This window comes from Eublepharis macularius, chromosome 18, assembly GCF_028583425.1.
Source record: "Eublepharis macularius isolate TG4126 chromosome 18, MPM_Emac_v1.0, whole genome shotgun sequence".
NCBI classification, from domain to species: Eukaryota; Metazoa; Chordata; class Lepidosauria; order Squamata; family Eublepharidae; genus Eublepharis; species Eublepharis macularius.
In genome coordinates this window covers 4,079,460-4,103,995 of record NC_072807.1, presented here as the reverse complement: position 1 = coordinate 4,103,995, position 24,536 = coordinate 4,079,460, and the positions used below count along the sequence as shown (strand labels likewise).

Genomic DNA, 24,536 nt, shown 5'->3' with positions numbered 1-24,536 from the left:
CTCGGCTAAACTCGAAAGGGCTGTATTGAAACAAAGTTCTGCTCAGTTGTGGTGTAGTTGTTCTTTCCATGTATTAGAGAAAGTCATCCGGTAGCTCTTGGAACAACAAGTCTCAGAGGTCTCTTTAAAAGAGGTTAAATCAGGATATTTTTTTTAAATGTGCATTTTATTAGGGATGTTACCCAATTAAAATTCATACACATTTCTTTAATAGGTTGACTTGATTAAACACACTCATGTATAACTAGAACTGGCAATTCTGAACACAAAAAGCATGCTGCTTGTATGAATTATTAGCTAAAGAACATAAAGCCGTGAACAGAAACCAGAAGGTCCTTGTTCTGTAATCAGATTTTCAAAGCAACCCCTTTGTTCCTGTTGGAAGGAGCCCGTGTTCATTGTGGGTGAGCGGAAGCCACGTCACAATCGGCGCTGTCTTGGAAGAGGCATTCCCTCTTGTGTGAGAAGATGCCTCTTCTAAGCTGGGGGCTGTTACCCACAATTTTTATAAAAGGTTGTATATTAAATTTGAAAACTATAAAGAAGGCACACCCTGCTGTCTCAGTTATTCATGTGAGGGGGCTTTTTAATCTTATCAGAAGTTTTTTCAGTCTGTTTATTGGATGAGAGTGTGGTGTAGTGGGTAGAGTGACAGACTAGGATCTGGGAGACAATGGTTTGTTTACCTGCTCTGTCATGGAAGCTGACTGGGTGAACTTGGGCCAGTTACACACTCTTGGCGTAGCCTACCTCACAGGGTTGTTGCGAGGAAAAAATGGAGGAGAGGAGAATGATATACGCTGCTTTGGGTCCTCATTGGAAAGAAAGGTGGGGTATAAATGAAGAAAAATAAAATATAGAATGAGATCTAAACATCATGGCCCTGGAGGTTAGCAAAGCAGAGCCTGCCTTTAAATTTAAATGCGTAGACATCAAAAAGAAAAGTGCAGACATTCCGAGTGTTTTATGCACCACACTTCTTACAGGAGTAAACACAGAGTAGATTTTGCAAGAGAACAAGTTATGCATTTAAGGACATGAACCAGTGCCCCGTGGACATTGTGTCTGTGTTGGAAGGATTTTGTGAAGTTCAACAGGCCCCTGTCCCTTCCATTTCTTTGCTTCAGACGGTGCACAGGGGGCCCCATGGTCCCAGGGGGAGCAAGAAGTCCAGCCCTCTCCTGCTTGCTGCAAGATACAGACACCTCCTGTTCCCCCTGAAGCCACTGCACATTGCTTGGGCATGCAGAGGAGAAAGAGGGAAAGAGAGAACCCTGGAATTCTGAAATGGGTCATACCTTAATCTTTTTTATCCCCCATAGCAGGCAAAATAATTGTTTCATGTATCTTCAGATGTGTGCAGGCTTCGGCTCACAAGAGACATTAACAATTTGTAGCAAATTGGTCCTGTGCTGTTTTCATAAGAGCTTAAGAAGAGTCCTGCTGGAGCCAACCACTGGCCCATCGATTCCAGCATCCTGCCTCACACAGTGGCAATCCAGTTACCTTGGAGGGCCCACAACAGGGCATAGAAGCCGAGGTCTTCCCCCTGGCTAGTAGCCCCTGATGGACCTTTCCTCCACATCGCTGTCTAATCCCCTTTTAAAGCCATCTATGCCCGTGCCCGTCACTACATCCTCGGGCAGCAAATCCAACATCTTAATCATAAAGAAGTATTTCCTTTTGTCTGTCCTTATTCTACTGTCCATCAGCTTCAGTAGATGCCTCTGGGTTCTAGTATCTAAATTCCAGTATTCCCCCATATTTGTCTGTTTCAGCTCAGCAAAAACAGCAAGGGGGAGGCAGGAGCCCCCCGCCCCCCATACTTTGGTCCTGAGCAGAATCGGGACTCTGCCGCTCTTTAACAGGCAGTGCGTTGCAGTTTCTGTATGACTGGGGGAGAACATGTCAGGTCCTGGAAACCTGGAGGCAACTCTTGAAAAGTCATAGCATCTAGTTTGAGCCTTGGCAATGTCTTTCGGTCAAGCCGGCTACCGTCACTGAGTCAGGACCACGCTTGGAGGCCTCTCCTTCTCTTTCTCCTGCGCAGTCACCCAAATCGAGTTCCTTTGCCTAACTCCATAGGCTGGTTGTAGGGGCCTTTTTTAAAAAGGCTAAAATATTTTATCCATTTTAAAATCTATTTTAATTTAATGTGTACCCTGCCTTTCTCCCTAATGGTAATCCAAAGTACCTTACATCATTCTCCTTGGTTTTGGTCCCAGTACTTTTCAATATTTTTACCAGTGATCTGGATGAAGGGGTAAAGGGGCTACTCATTAAATTAGCTACCAAATTGGGAGGAGTGGCAAACACCCAAGAAGATAGAGTTAAGATTCAACAAAGCCTGAATACTCTGGAGAAGTGGGCGGTTGTGAACAGGATGCAATTCAACATAGATAAGTGCACAGTATTACATCTGGGCCACAAAAATGTGAAGCACAAATTCTGGATGGGGGGTACACTTCTGGGTAGTAGTGTATGCGAAAGAGATCTTGGAGTAAGAGTGGACTGTAAACTAAATATGAGCAGTCAGTGTGATACGGTGGCAAAAAAAGGCAAACTCAGTCTTGGGTTGTATCAAAAGGGCCATTGCATCGAAATCGCAGGAGGTCATAGCCCCTCTCTATACTGCCTTGGTCAGGCTGCACCTGGAGTACTGTGTGCAGTTCTGGAGGCCTCACTTCAAAAAGGATGTGAACAAAATCGAGAGGGTGCAGAAGAGAGCAATGAGGATGATCAGGGGTCTGGAGACAGAGCCCTACAAGGAAAGGCTGAGGGCCTTGGGAATGTTTAGTTTGGAGAAGAGGAGATTGAGGGGGGACATGACTGCTCTCTTTAAATATTTGAAAGGCTGTCATTTGGAGGAGGGCAAGGAGCTGTTCCAGTTGGCAGCAGAGGATAGGACTCGAAGCAAGGGGCTTAAATTACATGCAGAAAGGTACCGGCTGGATATCAGGAAAAACTTTTTCATGGTCAGAGTAGTTCAAAGGTGGAATCAGCTGCCTATGGAGGTGGTGAGCTCCCCTTCACTGGCAGTTTTCAAGAAGAGGCTGGATGAATATTTGTCAGGGATGCTTTAGGCTGATCCTGCACTGGGCAGGGGGTTGGACTAGAAGGTCTGTATGGCCCCTTCCAACTCTGATTCTGTGACAAAGACAAAATCTTAAGATAGTACAAACTGCAGGTACTCAAAAGCCAATAAAAATCCCACTCCCATATAACAATGATAACATAACATCATTAAAGTAAGAGGTTTGCTAAAACGAGTCTTCTTTGTGGTGCCCATGGGTGCAATGGCACCCAACAATATCTTTCCAAGTGTTTTTAGAAAGTGGGGCAATAAGGGGCTCTTGCCCCGCAGGACTTCTGATTGATGACTGGAGATCTGATTGGTCAGACAGATTAAAACAACTTTGTTTGTTTTTGGTCTTCTGTGCAGTCCCACATGGGACTGCACAGGCTAGCCTCAGAAAAGATTTTTTTAGCTCTAGACCTACAGAGGCTGCTCTGACTGGACAGTGCGCATGCGCCGAGCTTCCCACCGAATTGCACTGTTGGTCGGGGCCTCCCTCCTCCCTCAGTTCATCTTTCGCTGCCTTAGGAAGACATTCTTTCTGCTCTAGTTTCTCGTTTTTCTCTCCTTTCTTGCCTTTGCATTATCTACTACAATGTAATGTCTCAAAAAGCCTTATTTAAGAAGTGCTCAAGATGTGACACTAAAATGTCACACACTGATTAGCACACTGTGCCTTCTCTGCCTCGGAGAGGCACAATGTTTTGACCTGCTGCATTTGCCAAAAGTCCACCACAAAGGCCCTCAGTGATCGTGCGGCTCGCCTTAAAGCCGCTATTTGGGAGATGGTGCTTTTGGGGTCCAGTAAGCCAACAGCGAAATCTTCTGTTGAGCAAGACCCTGTCCCATTATCTAAGCCCTCAACATCAGGTTCAAACCTTCCCAAACCGCCGAAACCATAGAAACCCTCGATTCTTACTCCCCCTTTGGATCCAAGCCCATAATTGGAACGGTCGAGAAAATGTTCTCCAGAACCAAGACACTTGGAACGAGCCTTTTCGGAGCCACACGCCAGGAATTAAAGTCTAAGCACCCAAAGAGGCCGGCCTCGACTTCCTCACATCAGAAGCGCCATTCTGCAGCATCTACACCATCGCTAATTGTAGAGGAGGAGGTTGTACCATAGGCTACTCCCTTGCCTCCTGCAGCTCCCTCCTTACACCATGAAGACCAGGAGGACAGCCCACTGAAGGACTTCAACCCGATGCTCATCATGACCGAGACAGAACTGGTGCAGTTAACCTCGGTTCCCATGTCATCAGTACCAGCTCCTCCAGCGTCTTCGGTTCCAATGCCGGTTTCTGTGCCTGGCCTGGCTTCTCACAACCTGCTCCAGTCGTGCGCTCCTTTCCAGTACCCAGCATCTATAAGCAGTACATCAATTCTGACTCCTGCTCTGAATTGGCAGGAGTTCATGACACGGCTCCAGAATGCTCCATTCCTGCCTCCGGCATCACCACCTCCATCGTTTCCGAGTCATCCAGCCTCTGTGGAACCACCCCTTTCACCTCGCCGGTTCCAGACACGGCACTCACCCTGCTCTGAATCTGAGGAGGAACGGGAGGAAGAAGCTACATCCCACATCGATGCCATCTCTGACATAACCTCCGATCCCTCTCCAGAGGAGACGGTGGGGGATACTTCCACCCTTAGTCCTAATGAGGACTTCAGACTCTTCTCAGAGCAAATGCTCCGCATGGCTAAGGCACTGGACTTAGACGTCTCGGCTTCCACCTCCAAACCAAAGAGCAAGGTCTTGCAGGCGCTCCACCCTAGGAATGGTGGCCTTTCCAGCTGTAGAGGATCTTCTGGATATTGCTCACACTATATGGGAGAAACCCACTTCTATGCCAGCTACATCTAGAAAGGTTGAGCACTATTGTAAACTGAAACAACAGGACTGTGCCTTCTTTTTCACGCACCCTCGGCCTTCATTGCTGGTGGCCGAGGAGGTCCAGTCTAAGCACAAATATGGTTCCCATTCCTCACCGATAAATCGTGAGGGCGGGAAGCTGGACAGTATCGGATGGAAGGTATATTTGTCAGCCTCTCTGAACTTTCAGACAGCCAACTTTGATGCCATCATGGAATCTTACAACCTTTTCTCGTGGGAAAGGTTGTTGACATATATCCAGGAGCTCCCTGAGGATAAAAGGTCCCTTGTTAAGGTCCTTGAAGATGAAGCAGTGAAATTAGCCAAACAACAGATGTCTGCCAGGAAACATGCTGCTGACTGCTCCTCTCGGGCTATGGCTTCAGCAATAGTACTCCGACCCCACACTTGGCTTCGGTCAACAGCCTTACCCCTTGACAAGAGAAGCAAAAGAGAGGACTTCCCCTTTAAGGGAGCCTCCTTGTTTTTGGAGAAGACCGATGAGTCCCTCACACAGATGAAGCGGAACCATCAGACTGCCTGCTCCTTGGGGGTAATTGCTCCACAACAGCAACAGCAGTTCCAGCAGGGCTTCAGATATCATTACCAGAGCCACCAACAATACCAACAGCAATATAATAGGTATACATACCAGTCCTATCAACCTCAGAGAAGCTACAACCCCTATCACCAATCTAGTGGGTGCCGTTCTATTAAATCCAGGAACAGGCAGCCTCAGGCTCAGTCACCCAAGCAATCTCAAGGGACAAAACCCCTTTTCTGATTCGCCAGCACGCATGCGGCACAACCGAGGGTCTTTCTGGACAGGTTGTCCTCTTTCTTGTTGCACTAGAGAGCCGTAACAGATGACTCTTGGGTACTCTCCATTACTGAGTTTGGTTACCGTTTACACTTTCAAGAACTACCCCTGTGGTCTCCCCCGAGACACTCAACTGTCCCAACCTTGCATGAGTTGTACTCTGTAATCTCTGAGTTGCTCCACAAAGGGGCTATCCAGGCGCTTTCTCTGGAGGAGTCCCGGCTGGGTTTCTACTCCAAGTACTTCTTGGTTAAGAAAAAAGATGGGGGCTACAGGCCCAATTTGGACCTTCATCAGTTAAACCAATTCATTAAAGTTCAAAAGTTTAAAATGTTGACATTGTCAAATGTTGTACAATTCTTACAACCAGGGTCCTGGTTTGCGGTGATTGACCTCAAGGATGCTTACTTCCATATCAGCATTCATGCCAAACATAGGAAGTACTTGAGGTTCATGTATGGCACACGTACATTCCAGTACTCTTCTCTCCACTTTTGGTTGTCCTCGGCCCCTAGGGTCTTCACAAAAAGCATGGCTGTCAGATTTACCCCTATCTCGACGATTGGCTCCTGGTAGCCACATCCAGGGAAAACCTTTCCGACCATATTCACCTGACTATACAAACCTTGTCCACTCTTGGACTTTTGGTTAACTGGAAGAAATCTTGCTTAACCCCTTCTCAGAACATACACTTTATAGGGGCCGGGTTAAATTCTGTGGAGGGGAGGGCCTACCTACCTGATGACAGGGCATCCTCCATAGTATCCCAAATCAACAGATTCAGATCAAACCGTTCTCAGTCAATAAGAGCTATTCAGAGGCTGTTAGGCCTGATGGCATCTACTACTTGCATAGTCCCCTTCACAAGGCTCTTTATGAGGCCGCTCCAGAATTGGTTCGTTCGACACTCAGACCCCTTAGTGGACTCCCCAGATAGACACTTGTCTGTCCCCAGAACTATCATTCAGCCGCTACTTTGATGGTGCTCCAGGGACAACCTCCTTAAAGGGGTCCCTTTTGGCATTCAACAGCCAGAGATTTCAGTCACTACTGATGTGTCCCTGTCTGGATGGGGTGCCCATTGTCAGGAATTCTCTGCACAGGTTACCTGGTCATCCTCTGAAGCTGGTTTGCATATTAATGTATTAGAGTTGAGGGCAACCCGTTACTCCCTTTGCAGGATTACTACGCAACAAGAGGGTTCAGGTACATACCGACAACACCACGGCATTGTACTGCCTGAACAAGCAGGGAGAACAGCATTGCTGACTCAGTGTGCCGAGGCAACAAGACTTTGGATGTGGGCAATAGAAGACAATGTGTATCCCTGGGCAACCCATATAGCCGGCACTACAAACACCAGGGCGGACTCGCTCAGCTGTTTATTCTGTTTACCCCACCACGAGTGATCAGTCAGTCACTCTCAGCTGTTTACCCCACCACGAGTGATCAGTCAGTGAGACTTACATTCTACCCATCTTCTGACTATGGGGTTTTCCACAGATCGACCTTTTTGCAGACACCAGCAACGCAAAGGCCGTGGCCGCCTGCTCTCTAGGAGGGTGGGATCCCAAATCACTAGGGGATGCATTCCAGATCCCTTGGGTCAGGGGTCTTTATTATGCTCCCCCCCCCTATTTCATTGCTTCCCCGGGTTCTATGCAGGATAAGGTCCTTCAGAACACAGTGTATTCTCATTGCTCCATTCTGGCCCTGTCGGGATTGGTTTCCCACCCTTTGGGAGCTGGTGAAGGGACAAGCAATTCATTTGCCATTAGCACCAGACCTACTGTGGAGAGGCTGGGTGCTCCACCGCTACGTGACCACGCTCAGGCTCTCCACATGGCTTCTGTTCCGGGACATATCACCTTCTCCAGGGAGGTGACTCAGATCCTCCTTAATGCCCGCAAACCTTCTATTAGGACTGCTTATGGATTGAAATGGGACAAATTCAGCACCTGGGCCACCAGTGCAGGATATTCCCCTTTCACATGCCCCCTTACCACTATATTTGAATATTTGCTTTCTCTCCTATGTAGGAGTCTCTCAACTTCATCAGTGGAGATACACCTGGCAGCCATCTTGGCCTTTCACGAGACCATGGACTGGAGGATGGTCTTTTCCCACTGTGCCTCCAAATAATTTCTGAGGGGAGCAATTAGCACATTTCCCCTCAGGACAGCACGAGTTCCTCAGTGGGACTTATCATTGGTTTTAGCCAATGATTGAGTATTCAGGCTGAGAGGGAGCGGAGAAAAAGAGAAGCAGAGATCCGCAGGCAAGAGATCTGGTCAAGGAAAGATGAGAGGAGAAAATCCCAAAGGCAAAGAAATCAGTGGTGGACTATGTACTATCTTTCAGAGAACGTTTGAAGGGAGTGATGCAGGTTGTTAAAGAGAACTTGGCCAAAGCTCAAAGTAAGCAGAGCAGTTGGTATGACAAAGCCATGAGGTCTCGAACTTTTGAGATAGCGGTTAGGGTGATGGTTTTTCTGCACAAATAAGTTGAAAGCTGCATGGGAGGGACCCCATGTAATTGTGGACAAACTGTTACCTATGCCGCGGCTATGGAGAGGTCTGGACACAAAACTAAAGTTGTGCATGTGAATATGCTGAAACCGTTCCTTGAGAGGCCCGTGGTGTTGCATGTAACTAGAAAGGAAGGAGAAAATGAGATGCTGGACGATGACCCCTTAGACATTCTGGCACTTCTCAGAGCCTGCACAATGGGAAGAACTAGTGTGGTCTGCGGGAATGTCCAGGCATGACAAGGAAAATATCCTTTCGGTGTTACACAAATTTGAGGACATGGACTCGCACCTGGAACATTTAGCTAAAGTGTTAGGGGCCATACGACGAGCAGGCCTCACCATCAAGCTGAACAAATGCCAATTTGGAATGCCAGAGGTGGAGTACCTTGGACATAAGGTGGGGAAACATTCCCCGAGAGAAGAACCTGTCCTCAGTGCAGAAGGAATGTCTGGCAGTTGTATGGGCTCTGGACAAACTTCGGCCTTAGTTGTGGGGACAAGAGTTCACCCTCCTGACTGACCATTCTTCTTTGCAATGGTTGCAGACCACGAAAAACACCAATTCTAAGTTGCAGAGGTGGTCCTGGAGGATCCAGGAATACAACTCCAAATTGAGCACATTGCTGGATGGCATAACGTGATTGCAGACTTTTTTCCCAGAACGAATGTGAACACTTAAGGGTGTCCGACTTTGTGGGTTGGGGAAACTGATTGTTACACTTTTTTTTTTTTTGTTAATGGGTTCCTCCCAGGCTAGTTGGATTCTGCTACGGGGTTCTTTCTGGATGAGGATACCCCTCCGGCTCAGAATCTAAGAAGGGGGGAGGTGTGGAGAAACACCATTCTGTTTGTGGAGTTCACTTTCTATGGGCTGCAGAGGGGAGGGGCCAGTCCTGGAGTAGAAGGTGATTGGAGGGAGAGTGAGTCAGTTGGTGGGGCGGGAGTTGGACGTTGACAGTTGGTGGCTGGAGAGTTGAGGGGGAGATGGCTCTGAGGGGAGAGGTAGATCTAGTGTAACCCCAGGTACCAAAGGACTGGGCCTGCCCTACACAACATCTAATTAGGGCATGAGGGAGATAGAGTAGTGGTTTCTGTTTAGGTTTTATTAGTCCTTCCGTTCACTGTATGTTTGCTTGTGTATAGTTAGAAGTTAAATGAGTTTTGGAATTTATGAAGGAAGAAAGCTCTTCCGTTCCACATAGTCCCCCAACCACTTGGGCCCACTAGCAGAGGAGGGAGGTTAGGAGGCTGTCCCGCCTAATCAGGACCCCATACAGGGACAGTGGTGGCAGCAACTACCTGGAGACAGGAAAGGTAGGCAGCCCCCTCCAGGTGCCTGCCCAGAGGCGAAAAGGGAGGGGTAGGCAGAGCGGGGTCTACCAGTGGGAGGAAAGGCCCTGTTTCGCCACACCCTCTTAAAAGAAAAATCCAGATGCAACCCCACATGCTCTTACTTGACAAAGGAACCCCTGGCCTGCTCAAAATTCCCTTATTGATTTCCTTACCTTGGTCTTCTCTCTGGAAACAGGTAAAGAATGCCAGCCAAATGAATGAAGGGACAGTGGGTCTGTTCACTTATCCTGTTCTTCAAGCAGCAGATATTCTTCTGTACAAGTAAGGTTCAGGGTGCTCTGTCATCTTCTCCAAACCTGGAGGTTCACAGCCCCGCTGTCGGCAAAGAAGGCTGGTCAGATGAGGTGGCTGGGGAAGGATGGCTTTTCAGTGGCGTGGTCGTGACACAGTTGTCCCTGCGATGCTTTTGCCGTTGCGTTCTCCAGGGCGCAGTATGCATGGCTATTAAACTAAATCTGGTTGCCCACGTCTGAGTGAGCTGGTATGAATGCTGATTATTGTCTTCAGTGGCTTAGTGGAAGTGGTGTGCATGGGGGGGGGGGGCGAATAGACCGTGTTTTTTCTGGTACCTGAATAAGGATAAGAGCAGTGCCAGTCAATGCCAAGAGTGCGACTGATTTATGTATCTCTTGTTGGAAGGTCAACGCACGTACCTGTTGGAGAAGATCAAGTCCAGCACTTGGAACTGACCCGAGATATAGCCCGGCACTTCAACAAGAAATATGGAGAATTTTTTCCAGTGCCCAAAGCCATTTTAAGTGAGTAGTTGGTGTGGTCACTTTAGTGTGCAAGATAAGTAAAATACATCTTTTCAGAGAGAATCTATAGAAGAAGAGATGGGGGGAGGAAAAGCAAATGTCAAAGTAAAATGAGTAAATTCGGAGTTTATTTGAATATATGCCACTTTTAAGAGTCTGTGAAACACTGGGAGGCTACCCAAGGGAAAGCAACTGCAAAAACCACAATTTGTACCGAGAGCTTTGTAGTTACAGTAGTCCTGTGAGTTTTTCACTTGGGTTCAGGATATAACATAAGAGTTTGGTTTATTTTGTACCTTGGGATTTTTGTGGTTTTCACTTTTAAGAGTCTGGCTACAAAATGGCACCCAAAGGAAAACTTTCTTTAGAATCCTGTGGAGCATAAGTGGAGTCATGCTAGATGAAGGTATCGTCCCACCTCCAAATGGCATCTTCTGGGCCCCCTGAAACTGGATGTCTGCAGAGCAGTGTGGGAGCAAAGGGGTGAAGATCGCTGTAATTTGCCCTTCCTTCTTCCACCAATGAAAATGCTGTTCTGTCTATGGAACAACTGAAGATCCAATACCCTCCCATTCCTATAAAAATAAAATCATGCTATTAACCATTTAAAAAAATAGCTGAGGTTGTATAGTGGAGAAAAGGAGAACACAAGAATTCGTGGTTGCTCTCTTGTCTTCAGAAAGCCACGCCTTTGGTGCCAGTACTAGACATCCTTTTTCGCTTCTTCTGCTGTCCTCAAGACTGTTCGGTAATGCTTGTAACTCTCAGGTCCATGGTGGTCTTTGATGTACTTGTTATGCAAATATTTGGTCCATTAAGGTTATATAAAGAGCCCCGTGGCGCAGAGTGGTAAGCTGCAGTACTGCAGCCCAAGCTCTGCTCACGACCTGAGTTCGATCCTGGCGGAAGCTGGGTTCAAGTAGCCGTCTCAAGTTTGACTCAGCCTTCCATCCTTCCAAGGTCAGTAAAATGAGTACGCAGTTTCCTGGGGGTAAAGTGTAGATGACTGGGGAAGGCAATGGCAAACCACCCTGTAACAAAAAAAGCCTGCCAAGAAAACGTCATGATGTGACGTTCTCCTATGGGTCAGTAATGACTCGGTGCTTGTACAGGGGACTGCCTTTACCTTAAGGTTATATAAAGAATCCACTATCAAAAACACATAATTTTGCAGATGATAAACGTTTTTTTTTATTTGCTGATTTCCAAAATCGTGTTTAGAACATGGCTTCTTGCAGCATGAGTTGTCTACAGGTTGGGAAAGTTTTCCAAGAGGCTTTTCAGCTGTTGTTTGCTAGATAGTGACAAAATTTTCCTCTGGTGAGACTACACTGGGAGTACTGTGTACAGTTCTGGTCACTGCAACTGAAAAAAAGTATATTGTAGAGCTTGAAAAGGTTCAGAAAAGAGCAGCCAAAATGATCTGGGTCTAAAGCAGCTGCCTTAGGAAGATCGTTGAAAATGTTTAGGGTTGTTTAGCTTAGAAAAAAGATGAATAAGAGAAGACATGACAGATGCTTATAAAATGATGACTGTTGTAGAGAGTGTGGACAGGGAGAAGCTTTTCTTCTTTCTCACAATATTAGGACTCAGGATCATCCACTGAAACGAAGGAGAGGGAGTTTCAGGACAGAGAAAAGGAAGGACGTCTCCACATAGTGCATAGTTAACTTGTGGAGCTCACTGCCACAGGATGTGGTGATGGCCACCAACTTGGAAGGCTTTCAGTGGCGAGTGGACAAGTTCATGGAGGGTGGGGCTATCATTGGCTACTGCTCCCCACCGGTGCCAGAGGCAGAGTGCCTCTTTCTATCTGTTGCTGAGGCCCACGGGTGGGAGGGTGCCATTGCAGTCACCCTTGCGGGCTTCCTAGAGGCAGCTGCTTGGCCATCATGTGAGCAGAGTGGGTGGGCCTTCGGTCTCATTCAGCATGAACCACAGCTCTCTTTGTCGGATGCATCTGATGCTGTGGCTCTCGAAAGCTTATGCTACAATAAAATTGCATCTGACGAAGACAGCTGTGGTGCCACCACGCTGTGGACCCGCTCTCTCATGGCAATTTTTAAAGGGCTATGTTCTCCTCTAAAATGGCATCAGTAGCCACAGGTTGGCTCCATGTTCACCATAACATCTAGTTTGGCTCTGAGACATGGTTATCTTGTTGTTGGTAGCGGAGAGGGGTTGCAAAAGAACTCCGGGGGGGGGGGACTAGAAATCAGTGGCTTCCTGTTTGCATCTGTGCTAGCAGTCCTCCTTTAACTTCCTTTTCCCTTGATTATTTTTAGCCCCGATGAAGAAGGTGAGGTCTCTCCGAGATCCCACCTCCAAGATGTCAAAATCCGACCCTCAGAAGTTAGCCACAGTGAGCATAACGGACAGCCCCGAAGAGATCCTACTGAAAATCCGCAAGGCTGTCACAGACTTCATGTCCGAGGTTACCTATGACCCGGACCGCCGCCCCGGTGTCTCCAATCTCGTAACCATTCATTCTGCCATAACGGGGCTTAGTGTGGAGGAAGTGGTACATCAGAGTGTGGGTCTGGATACTGCTCGTTACAAGACAGTGGTAGCAGAGGCAGTCATTGCAAAGCTTGCGCCAGTCAGGAGTGAGTTCAAGAGATTAAAAGAAGATGGAGGTTACCTGGAGAAGATTTTACGTACTGGAGCAGAAAAGGCTAAAGCCCTCGCGGCCCCAGTGTATGCGGAAGTCAAAAGGCTGGTGGGATTTCATTAACCCCAAAGGAAAAGCAGCCGGGACCCTTTCAGGTTTTCTTTTAGTGGGCCTGGGTTGCCTTGACCCTGCAGCTCTTGGTTAACGTTGGCCGACGTGTGCATCAGCAGTGGGACCCTTTCTCTTTCCCCACCCTCTCGCACTCGCATCCTCACACATCGCATTGCCAGGCTGCAATCTGGAGTGTGTGTGGAGGAAGGTGAAGCAGCCGCAGTTTCCCTCTCCCATTTCTCCACTGGCCCTTATTCTGCCTTTCTCTCCCCCCCACCTCCAGTGGCAGAGGACAGTCCTGGCTTGCAGCCCAGTGAAGGGGAGGGGACACCTGTCAGGACCAGGGCGGAGAGCCTCAGGCCTGCCTCTCCTTCTTCCAGACCTTAAAAGGGCCACATGGTTCGGGTTGGTGACTGTTCAGCAATGGCACCTGGGCCCAGTCCCCAAGACGGTCTTGTTCACCCTCGTGAAGTTGTGCGTCTGCAATATTTCCAGTCTCTTTGCAGGGGGGACAACCAACCTCCTTGCAAAAGTCTTTGGGATGATACTTAAACTCATCTCTTAGCTGCAAGTACTGACCTTTTTCCTGCAGGGGGAAAGAGCTGCCGTTTCATCTTGAAGTAATTTGCAAAAATAGACTAAAGCTGGAACATGCACAACACCCCAACGGCAGTGATGCGATGCATTGGAAATAAATCGGTGAATTCCTTTGACAGCATTTCATTCCATTGGCTGGATTGGTCTTCATCAGCAGAGACCACAGGCAAGCCCTTGCACTGTCTTAGGCCCAAACAGGATTTCAAGTGGGAGGAATCCTTGACTGGGTCCCCGAGATGTCATATAGCTGTAAAAAGCAGCTGTATCTGAGAGGGCTATGAATGGGGGCTGCATTGCTGGGCCATTAGCTTCCCTCCCCAGTTATTTTTCCAGGCAAAAACCCCTCCTAATCTTTTTAAGCTTAGGGAAGCTTTTAAGTCCCTGTAGGGGGGGAGGGGAGACAGACGTTTCTCTGCTTTCCCGACCTGCCCTTGGAGTCACAAGGTAAAGACGGGCTTTTTCAAAGGGGGAAATGCTGCCGGCAGCCCCGCCTGTGATTCTGATGATTCGGGGGCCCTCTGCAGCTCTTTTGGGCTGCTAAATTCCATAGGAGAAGGATCTAGTTGTTTAGGCAATGTGTACTGTGGCCCGAATCATTGCAAATATGGAAACTGTGATGGAGTAGCAGCAGACTTCTCCTCCTGAGTGCCTGCAAACCAGTCAGTCACAGTAGACAAGAATTAAGCATATTTAATATTGGCTGATTCTCAGCAATGAACAACACTAGCTCGAATAATTCTTTTCCACATGTTGGACGGCAGAACAGTAGATATCTCAAAACCTTACTGCCGAACTGGGTTTTTAAATTGTTTAGCTTCTATCTGGCCGTAAATTAACATGTCCTGTTGGTGCTCCTTTCCTTGTGAATCTACAGTTCCACCTCAAAAAATCAGCATGTGATTTTAGCACATTATTTTACTTGCTGTATAAACACTTTTAGCGACACCGATATCTGGCCCATAAAGGGCTTGGAGCAAAGACCTGCCCGCTCCAGAAACCACGTAAGAGTGAAGGCGGGTATTATTTTAGCAATATTCAGTTGATGTTTGTCAAGAGTCTAAAAAAAATAGAGAATCTGACTTGGAGCGCAGAAAGTCACTTAAAAATAATCCAGCCTGTAAATCAAAATTAGCACTGTGTTGCTGTAGCCCCTGTCAAGAAGAGGATGGCCTTGGAGTTTTCTCTTGCAAAGAAGCTTCATGCATACTTGAAGATAATATTTTGTGGCTTGAATTTGGGGTCCTGCTCCTTCATTGCAACTCCAGCAGCAGATCTTTAGAACACCAGCTGGTGTTGTGGATAGCAGTGCCGAATCCTGGCTCGTGCATGGTTGTGATTCCGGCACTCAGCTGCTTGCAACGCAAGTGAGAGCAAAGCCACGTGCGGGCTGTGTGTAGGAATGGGCTTCCAGCAGTAGCTAGGGTTGCCAGCTCCGATTTGAGAAATTCCTGGAAATTTGGGAGGTGGAGCATGGAGAGGGCGGGGTTTGGGGAGGGAAGGAGGCGCCTCAGAGTATATCGCCATAGAATTCACCCTCCAGAGAAGCCATTTTCTCCGGGGGAAATGGGTCTCCGTTGCGTGAAGATCAGTTGTAATTCCAGAAGGTCTCCAGCCACCACCTGGAGGCTGGCAACCCTAGCAGCAGCACAGGGTGGGATGACACTAGTCATGTGCTAGGGAGAAGAGCAGCCGGAATCTCTGGACTGGCTTGCGCCAAGGAGAAACACTCTTCCCTGCCAAAGGACTTTGGCATCCTGCTCCTTGTAGAGGGGGCTCAGAGAGGCGGGAGGCATGGTGCCCTTGCGGCACATGCCCACTGGCAGCAGATCCTTCCCCAAAGGGAGTGCTCTGGGGCTCACAGCCCAGCAAGGGGGGTTATGTGACCTCCTTGAGGGTCCTAACTATAGTTTGAGAGCTGTGGTCTTAAAGGGAGGCTTGGAAGTGGGACGGTTCTGCTGGGGAGGGGAGCCTGCTGACTCTCCGCACGGCCAGCTCGTGGAGCATAGGGGGGGGGGGGGCTCTGTTGGCAGCCGATGAAAAGCTGCTCCCTGCCTGTCCCGAGTGGGATGGCAGCAAAGCCTCGTGGGCCGGGCAAGATTCTGCCCCTTTTGAAAACAACTAGCAACACAGGCTGCCTGTCTATGGCCAGAGGGCAAAACACTGCTTTATTGTGATGTGAGGTGGTGTATCTCAACCATGGGAGGGAAGGTGTTGAGGAGGCTGTCCTCTGTGCTTGCAGTGGGAAAGGAGAGCAGAAAATGGAACAAACTAAAAGGATAAGGCCTTACACACGAGTGCGAGGCTGGGACAAAAAGTTCAGGGTTTTAATGTACCCGGAGGAAGCCGGGGCTTCAGTCTTGCCCATGCTACTGTGCTGTTAGCACTCTGAGGGTCCAGGGCAAAGCCTTTCTCCCCAGTGGGGAACCACAGCAGCTTACACCATTCTCTTCTCCATTTTATGCTCAAAACAACCCTGTGAGGTAGGTTAGGCTGAAGCCACCCAGCAAGCTTCCAAGGCCGAGTGGGGATTCAAACTTGAATCTCCCAGATCCTAGTGGGACACGCTACCCACCACACCGTTTTGGCTCCAGACCCCTCTTTTTTTTGCCTTGGGTGCAGAACTCTAACTTTTACTCACCACAGGTGGCCATGTGGCTGGGCTTCCATTGCAATGCGCTAGCAGCAGGGAAGAGCGTTTTGAAATGTTTATATAGTACTGCAGCCCAAGCTGTGCTCACAACCTGAGTTCGATCCTGGCGGAAGCCGGGTTCAGGTAGCCGGCTCAAGCTTGACTCAGCCTTCCATACTTCCGAGGTCGGTAAAATGAGTACCCAGTTTCCTGGGGGTAAAGTGTAGATGACTTGGAAAGACAGTGGCCATAACAAAAGTCTGCCAAGAAAACGTGATGCAACGTCCCCCCATGGGTCAGTAATGACTCGGTGCTTATACCTTTACCTTTTTTTTTATATGCCAGCAGTTGCTTTGAGAAAGGCAGACTCTAAATGACAGAAATAAATAAATTGGAATTCTGAAGTGAAGACAAGGGAGGCTGCGTTACTCTGGCATTACTCGCATCTGGTTCTGTGAGCCTTCACTGCCCCTGCCACCATAACCTACTGGGAGGCTTAGGTGGCCACCCCTCTGCTTTTGGTTGTTTTGGCCGACATTGCCCATATCCTTGCAAAGATAACCTGCTCTTGTTTTGTAAACAAAATTATAATAATAAATCTGAAATTTCCCAGAAGCTGAGTTCTGCATTTGCTCTTTTGAAAGCTGTCAGAACAACATGGCAGAGGCATGCTCCTGGTTTCTGTGCTGCTGGATGGAGGTGCTTGGGGTGGTTGTGAGTGAAGCCCGGCCTGCTTTTCTGGGCATCCTCTCCAAGGCCCAGGAAAGGTAGAACTCGGGCGAGGTTTTTGCTGCTCCGGTGTCGTCACCCCAAGGCCCTGCAAATTATCCCAGGCCCCGTCACTTTGGGTCAGCTGCCAGGAGTGGCGTTTGAGTCTCTCATCCTGCTGGCTGGCTGCAGAGAGGCAATCTGCCTTCACTTTCCTTGACCCCCAGCCAGGTTCTCCTTGTAGCAAGGCGCGACCCTGGGAAGGAAGACGATCCGACTGCAGTGGGGCCAGCCCAGAGGGAGCTGTTGCATCAGGTGAGCACCAGGGGGCAGAGCGCAGTCCCACTGCAGGGTTTTCAGTTTGGCGAGGAGCTGAACAGAGAGCGCTCGCCGCGGCAGTCTGAGCTCTGGCTTGACCTCAGCCAGCACATACACGGGTTTGCCGCCTCTGGAGGAAACAACAGCCAATCCCAATTCTCCAGCGACTGCTTTGCTAGAAGGCAGCTGAGCCCCCCCCACCGCATTGCATCAGGTGCTGCCTGAAGCAGTTGTTGGGCCGGCATGCCCGGAGAACTCTGGGCATGCCGGCCAATCCTACTCCTAGGATTAAACAGCAACTCATCCCAGAAAAGTTTCCGACTGGCACGTGGAATGCTGAAGTCTAAGGAAAGTTGTGGATGTCACAGACAATTTTGAAAAGCTGATAAGGCAGGGCAAGCATGACTGGTGGTTAGAATGTTGGATTAGGATGGGAGAGAGCCGAGTTCGAATCCCCATTCAGCCATTAAACTTGATATACCTGCCCCACCTTGAGCTGCTTGGAAAGTAGGCTGGGATCAAAATGTGCTAAATACCACTAAATAAATCTGCGTCCTTAAGCATGGTAAATAAATAAATAAATGCTGCAGAATGAGGTCATGGCCGATTCCACACTACCTTAGCTCCCGCTTTTCTTGTGCAATGATTGCTCCATCTGTTATTGCGCATTCTTCGCTTGTTTGTCCACATCACCCTTTGAATAGCGCTTCTCCTGCGCAATCCGTTGATCACATCCCCTTTCAAAAAGACGGGTAAAGGGGCGGGAAAAACCCGAACGGCTCCGCGGGTTTTTTTTTTTAAAAAAAGGACAAATTGACGCTATATCAACGAGTAAGCATCCTGGTTCAATGGTACAACGACACCATTAAGATAATATATTTTAAAAAATCACCCGAGACACTTACGATAAGCGCTCGGAACATCACAGCCTGCATGCTGGTTGAAATCATCCGGGAATGGGTGAGCAGTCATGATCACCTACAGCAGCATCCCACAGCAGAGCTTCATTTTGTCTTTGGAAAATTGAAATCTGTGCCTAACTTGTCGGCACAGTCCGTGTCGGGGCGTAACATGAGCCATGATTTCAGTATCATGTGGATGCCCCCCCCCCCAATATATAAATTGAATTAACATATGAAATTGTTCCTCTGATATTTGAGGTCTGCCTGCTTTTTTAAAATGAGATTAATATGATGAGATGTCGCCATATCGACACGGTACTCTTATTTTTTTAAAAAAGGGGTGGGGACAAAGGCGGAGAATTACTCCTTAATTGGGAGGCGGGTCAAGAGAGGCTTGGAATTCAACGGAGGGCAGTTATTCATCAAAAGATAACCCGCGGCGAAAGTGCAATGGGCTGTGGCGACGCCATGGCGAATTAATGACGGCTTTGGAGACGATGCATGTGAACAGATGAAGGAATGGTGCTGCAGAAGTGAAAAACTGCCGCAAGAACAACGGTAGTGTGGATTCGGCCCATGTCCCTTTCAAGAACGGATGTTCTGGTGCCTGCTGATAAGGCCTAATTTGTTTAGCTACTGCTCTGATCAGCTAAATAGGAAACCGACTTCTTGGTGCAGCAATAGAGGAGAGGGGCTCTGCTAACCACCAGCTTCTGCAGCCCCTGAGGTCACTTGCACCCCGCCCCCTACATTAGCTGAGCCCAAGCAGAACCTCTTCAGCATTGCCTGGCCAGCAGTGGGGCAGGGCCAGGAGGGAGAATGGGACACACAGAGTAGCCGGCCTTGGAAACAGTCTGCCCTAGGATGCAAATTAAAGGTAGGGTTGCCAGCCTCCAGGTGGTGGCTGGAAATCTCCCAGAATTACAACTGATCTCCAGGAGACAGAGATCAGTTCCCCTGGAGAAAATGGCAGCTTTTGGAGGGGGGGAGGTGAAGCCTGTGATATTTTACCCTGCTGAAGCCCTTCCCCTGCCCAAACCCCACCCTTTCCAGGCTCCACCCCCCCCCCCAAATCTCCAGGAATTTTCCAACCTGGACCTGGCAACCCCAACAGAGGAGGGAAGAATGACCTAAATCTACCAGTGGGGTGCCAAGTTTGCAGGTTTCCTGCAGACCTCTGGATGGCTGTGTAATTGCGGGGCGGGGGATAGTTACGGCGTTTTCTCATTTTTGCATTGCTTTTTCCACTGTTAATGGTATGGCAGGACTTGCGCTGCTTTTCATTGGGATTGTAGAGTCTCCGATAGAAAGGTGCCTGAAGATAAAGAAACAAACAAGTTGGAAACCGCGCTGGTCCGGAAGGACCCCCCGAGTTGATCCCAGAAGGTTTGCTGCTTTTTCTATTAAAAATATAAGAATTTTTGTGGCAAAAGTAAAGCGCCCCTGCAAGACTGTTGTTTAGTGACCAACAAGAGCCTGGCGTGTATTATGATGCCATTCATAAGTGCTTCTCTTCTCTGCTGCAGCACGAAGTGATCGTCTTCATCTGGGCATGCGGTGGGGAAAGCGGCGGACGCTTTCCCGTCCCCTCGCTTCCAGTGCGCGGGCCTGCAGCTCCCGGGTTGGTTTGGTTACGCTCAAGTGCGCAACTTTGCGCGCCGAAGAGCTGGATGTAAAAACCCGCGTGGAGCCGCAGGCAGGCGCGCGGTTCCCTAGACGGGGCGCGCAGGCAGCCCGGAGCCGAGAGAGCGAGGAGGAGCCCCCCCGGGCCGGCCCGCCGCGGTTCCTCTGCGGGAAAGGGCAGGGGCGGCGATCTGATCTGAGCAGGCGCCACCCGCGAATTAGCGGCGCCCTGGCAACGCTGGAAGAGACGGGCGCCGTCTGGAGGGCTCCGCTGTCGGCCGCGCAGTTGGCATTCCAGGGGCGGGCCACTGCCGAGGTTCTCCGCAGGAGGCACCCCGTGGGCAGAGCAGCACCCCGCGCGCTCGGGGGGGGCGCTCTTGTGTCCCCTCCATCAGAGCAGGCGGGTCCCCAGCGGGCCCTTTGGGGCCAAGCGCTTCCGAGCCGGGCTCGCCTGTCCCGTCCCTGCCCGGAGAAGATCAGCCTGACAGCGAGGCCAAAGCTCGTTCCGGGGAGCCCCACCTGCAGTCCGACGTGGCGCCGCCGGGGCCAGGGCTGGAGTGGCTCCGCGAGGACGCGGCTTCGAGGCCCCGGGTCGAGGAAGAACCGCCCTGAGTCGCCCCAAGAAAGCCGCCCCCTCTCCCTGTCCTTTCCGCCTTCAAGAGTTCTAGACCCAAACTGGCCTTCGAGAAGCCCGGCCCGGACCCGCCTCCGCGCAAAAAGACCTGATCCGTGTTCAGAACGGGCGGGGGCTCTCAACCGGCAAAGCCCCCCCCCCTTTGGGCCGCCCTTAGGGGCGGGTCAAAGCGCAGGACTGCAGAATCAGCGGGGAGGTGGAACGTTCAGGACACTAATTCGGGGGAGGGAGGTCTAGCAATCACCTCCTAGGGTTGCCAGGTCCCGGTTGGGAAATCCCTGGAGATTTGGGGGTGGAGGCTGGAGAGGGCGGGGTTTGAGGAGGGGAGGGGCCTCAGTGCCATAGATTCCCCCCCCCTCCAAGACTGCCATTTTCTCCAGGGAAACTAATCTCTGTTGCCTGGAGATCCATTGTAATTCCGGGAGATCTCCAGCTACCACCTGGAGGGCAACCATACCTCCACTCAGCCTCTTGTTCTGCCCAGCCAGCCAAACTTTTGGAATTCCTTGTTAAAAGCGGGTTGAAAACCCCCACCAGGATCCAGCACCTGAGAATTGAGAGCTTTTTAAAAAGAAGGGGGAAAGCCCGGGGCCAGTACTCCAGACGCGGGACTCCCAAGCCACGTCTGGACACAGAAAGCAGGCCAGAGCGAGGGCCGGGCTTGCTGCCGGCCGGCCGGCCTGCGTGTCGGGCAGGTGGTTTCCTTGGAGGAGAGCCACGGACACCATTGTCTGCAAAGGACGCTTGATGGGTTAGGGGAGGGGGCGGGGGGCATCATTGTTCCCATCGCTTTGAAGTCCAGCCGCTGCCGCGGCTCCGCGGTTCGCCCAGCTTCGGTCTCCAGATGCGGGGAGACAGATCCTGGCTTTGATCTTCCAAAGCAGCCATTCATGCACCTCTTGGGGTTTTTTTTTGGGGGGGGGGCGTTGTGTAACTAAGGGCCTAATGGCAACCATGCAGAGGACGGAGTGGGGGGAAGGGGAGAGCAAAAAGCTAAGGTGTGTGGGGAGAGTTGGGGGGGGGCAGGAGGGCCTCTAAAGGATGCTCGAGGCGCATCTGGTCCTGAGGGAGTCCCCCCTCCGCCTAACCAGCAAGGGGGAAGGGCGGATGGGGGGGGGGTAAGAATTTGCAAGAAGGAGAGGGTGTGTAGGGGTGCAAGAGACGCCCAGATTTTTACCAGAACCCAACCCCCCCCCCCCTTCCAGAGGCCAAAGACTTTAAACCCAAAACAGGGCTGCAAATTTCTATCAAACCTAGGAAAGAAAAGAACCCACGCCAGCGCTTCTCTTCTCCGCGGAAAGAACTCGATGATCCCGCCCAGAACCAGGCTAGAGTTTTTTCAGCCTCTTTGAAGCCGCCCCTTTGGGAGGCTTTGCCCTCGCCACGGGGGGGGGGGGGCGGGCAGCGTCCACCGTCTTAGAACCGCTGCAGCGGAGTCTCTCTCTGACTCGCCCTTGAGATCCTGATGTCCTGTTTTTTAAAGCAAATATTTTTAATCTGGGCTATTTTAATCGGCACTCTATAACAGTCAAGAGGACCAAAAATTTGGTAAATGAATGCAGAAGTCCATTCGTGGCTGATTAGAGTTCGCCTTCAACCATTTCAGGACATCCTCAGAAAAGGCGAATTGGGCGCAATTTCATAACGCAATTGGGGGTGGGGGGGTGGATGTGTTCTAGATATACAGTCCTGATGCAGATGTGAAGTGGGCCGCCAGGCGGCGCTCGAGAACAATCAGTTCCGTTCGAACTGAAACCTGTTTCCTACTTATTTAAATTTGAATATCTATAGACTCCTTTGAGGGCATCCAAATTAGCAGACCTGAAATTCAAAACTCTTTATGAATTTTATTTTGTTGTTTATTTGCCGTGTAACTGGAGGACAAAGTACACACTTGTGAAAAAAATCGTTGGAGTAAATTGTTAAGATTCTTCTTTTTTTAAAAAGCTTAATTATAATAAATCAGTTAAACAGCAATCAAGTTTAATTCCAAGTGGTTAAACTTAATGCGCCTGTTAGGAATTTCGGATAAAAATAAATTACAGGTAGGAACGCTAAATTAGATTTTTATTTTTATTTTTGAGAGAGAGAGAGAGAGAGGAAGAAAGCTGCTGCCGCAATCTTCAGATTTACTAATAAGATTCGAAACCAGGACTTACCCTTTGGATTTCAAAATTCCCCTTGAAGGCGTATATTTTGTAGTTGAAATACAGGGAAAATTTCAGCCCCCTGCTCCTTATGCCCGTGGTATGGTTGGCCCATCAACTCTGAAAATAGGTGCCAGGATATATTTTAGTGGGCAATTTAAACTATGTAGATAAAGGACAGCGCAACCCCAAGAACTCTTTCCTGGGAATAAACCCGTTTACTATACTAATCTCCCACTGTGTAATCCGCCTTGAGTCTCAATGAGAAAGGCAGACTATAAATGACATAAATGAATATACCTGAGCGGGATTCCCACCCCGTCGGCTTAGGGCGGCAGTGAAAATGGTTCAGGATACTACCCCCCACCCCCTCCTATGTGTACGCAGCTGGGACAAAGCACCCAGCGATCGCTTTCCGAGGAAACTTGCTTAGGCAGCGCCGGGCAACGGTTCTGCTTGCTTGCCGAACGAGCCACGCATCTCGCCCGCGCACACCGCAGCACGCAGAATGCAACAGCCAACCAGTCCCCTGATGGAGTTCAACTGCCTCCTCCAGCCAGAGCAACCGGCAGGCGGGCAGGCGGGTCTTCCAGAACCTTTTCTGCAGACCTTGGAGGCAGCAGGTCGAGTCTCCCCGGCCCTTGCCTCCGCTCTGTGTCGCTGGCGCCAAGGAGAGCCTGGCGGCCGCCGAAGATGCACATCTGCGCCCCAAGAGTGTGTCTCGGCCCACAACTTTATCCCCACTGAAACCCCAGGAGGCAGCCTGGAATCGGCCTCTCCAGGCAACACGCGGGCAGCCTAGCTGCTCTTTAGGTGCGGCAGTTGCAGCCCCCTTCTCTGCCCGGGGTGGTGGTTGTGCAATGGGGTGGCTGGTCTGCCTCAAGTCTCAGCGGACTTGGGCTGCTTCCACACACTTGGATAATCCACTTTCAATGCGCTTTAGTGAACATCTGGAACTGCTTTTCCATGTGTGGAACAAAAAACCCACTTCCAAAGGATTGCTAAAGTGCATTGAAAGTGCATTATTCAACATGTGTGGAAATGGCCTAGAAGACAGCAGGCAAGGCAAGTTCCGGCTGGCCAAGAGAAGGCGCAGCAGGAGAAAGGGAAGCTCGCCAACTCCAGGGAGCCTCGCCTGTCTCGCCTCCAGGCCCAGCCGCTCCTGCCGGGCTCAAGGGGCCGCTTCTTCGGGCCTCTTCACTGTCCTCCAGCCGCGGCAGGGCACCCAACCGACTTCAGGCAGCTCCGACGGCGCCCGCCCTCCTTCACAGGGAGCTCCTTCTTGGGATTTACTTCTGAGTAAACGGATTCTCGGGGCCTCCCTGCATAACGTTGCGGCCCCTCGGCAGGCTTTGGTAGACTCACCCGAAGCTCCCGCACCCGGCTGGCATCGGTTGATTCAGGAACTGGTGGAGGCGCGTTGGAAACGGGAGAGCGACGGGCCCAGCAGCTTCTGGGCAGATCTCGGCCCCGTGACCTTTGCGCAGCTTTTCCTACAGACTGCAAAATGCCAGCGAGCTGTAAGAGCTCCCGGTAGGAGGTCGCCGGTCTGGGCTGAACCGAGGCGCTTACGGGCCCTGGGAATTTGCTGGTGGGAAGAGGGGGCGAAGCAGCTGCCTCGCTCGCAGCAGCCCCCGGCAGACAGCCCGCCCCGGAGCATTTTGAAACACCAGAAGGGGGGGGCAGTTTCTCTTTGCTTGCTGGGTTGCTTTTCTGTGCAAAGGAAGTTTTCCGAAACTGAACATTTTCCACACTTATAATCCGCCGTGGGTCCCGGCGAGAAAGGCAGGCGGCAAAGGAAAATAATAAAACGAAGCAAATTCCCCGGGGAAGAGGGGGGCGCTCG

At 50.2% G+C, this 24,536-nt stretch overlaps 1 protein-coding gene across 1 annotated transcript in view; it reads left to right on the top strand.

The window, feature by feature from the left end:
* WARS2 (tryptophanyl tRNA synthetase 2, mitochondrial) overlaps nt 1-15,246 on the top strand; it is a 34,609-nt gene extending 19,363 nt beyond the window's left edge. Inside the window, exons 4-6 of the mRNA XM_055003048.1 lie at nt 9,828-9,913; nt 10,292-10,410; nt 12,696-15,246. Coding sequence (XP_054859023.1) covers nt 9,828-9,913; nt 10,292-10,410; nt 12,696-13,144 — 654 coding nt within the window. The 3' untranslated portion in view covers nt 13,145-15,246. The remainder of the gene's footprint in view (nt 1-9,827; nt 9,914-10,291; nt 10,411-12,695) is intronic.
* The last annotated feature ends 9,290 nt before the right edge of the window (nt 15,247-24,536 follow it).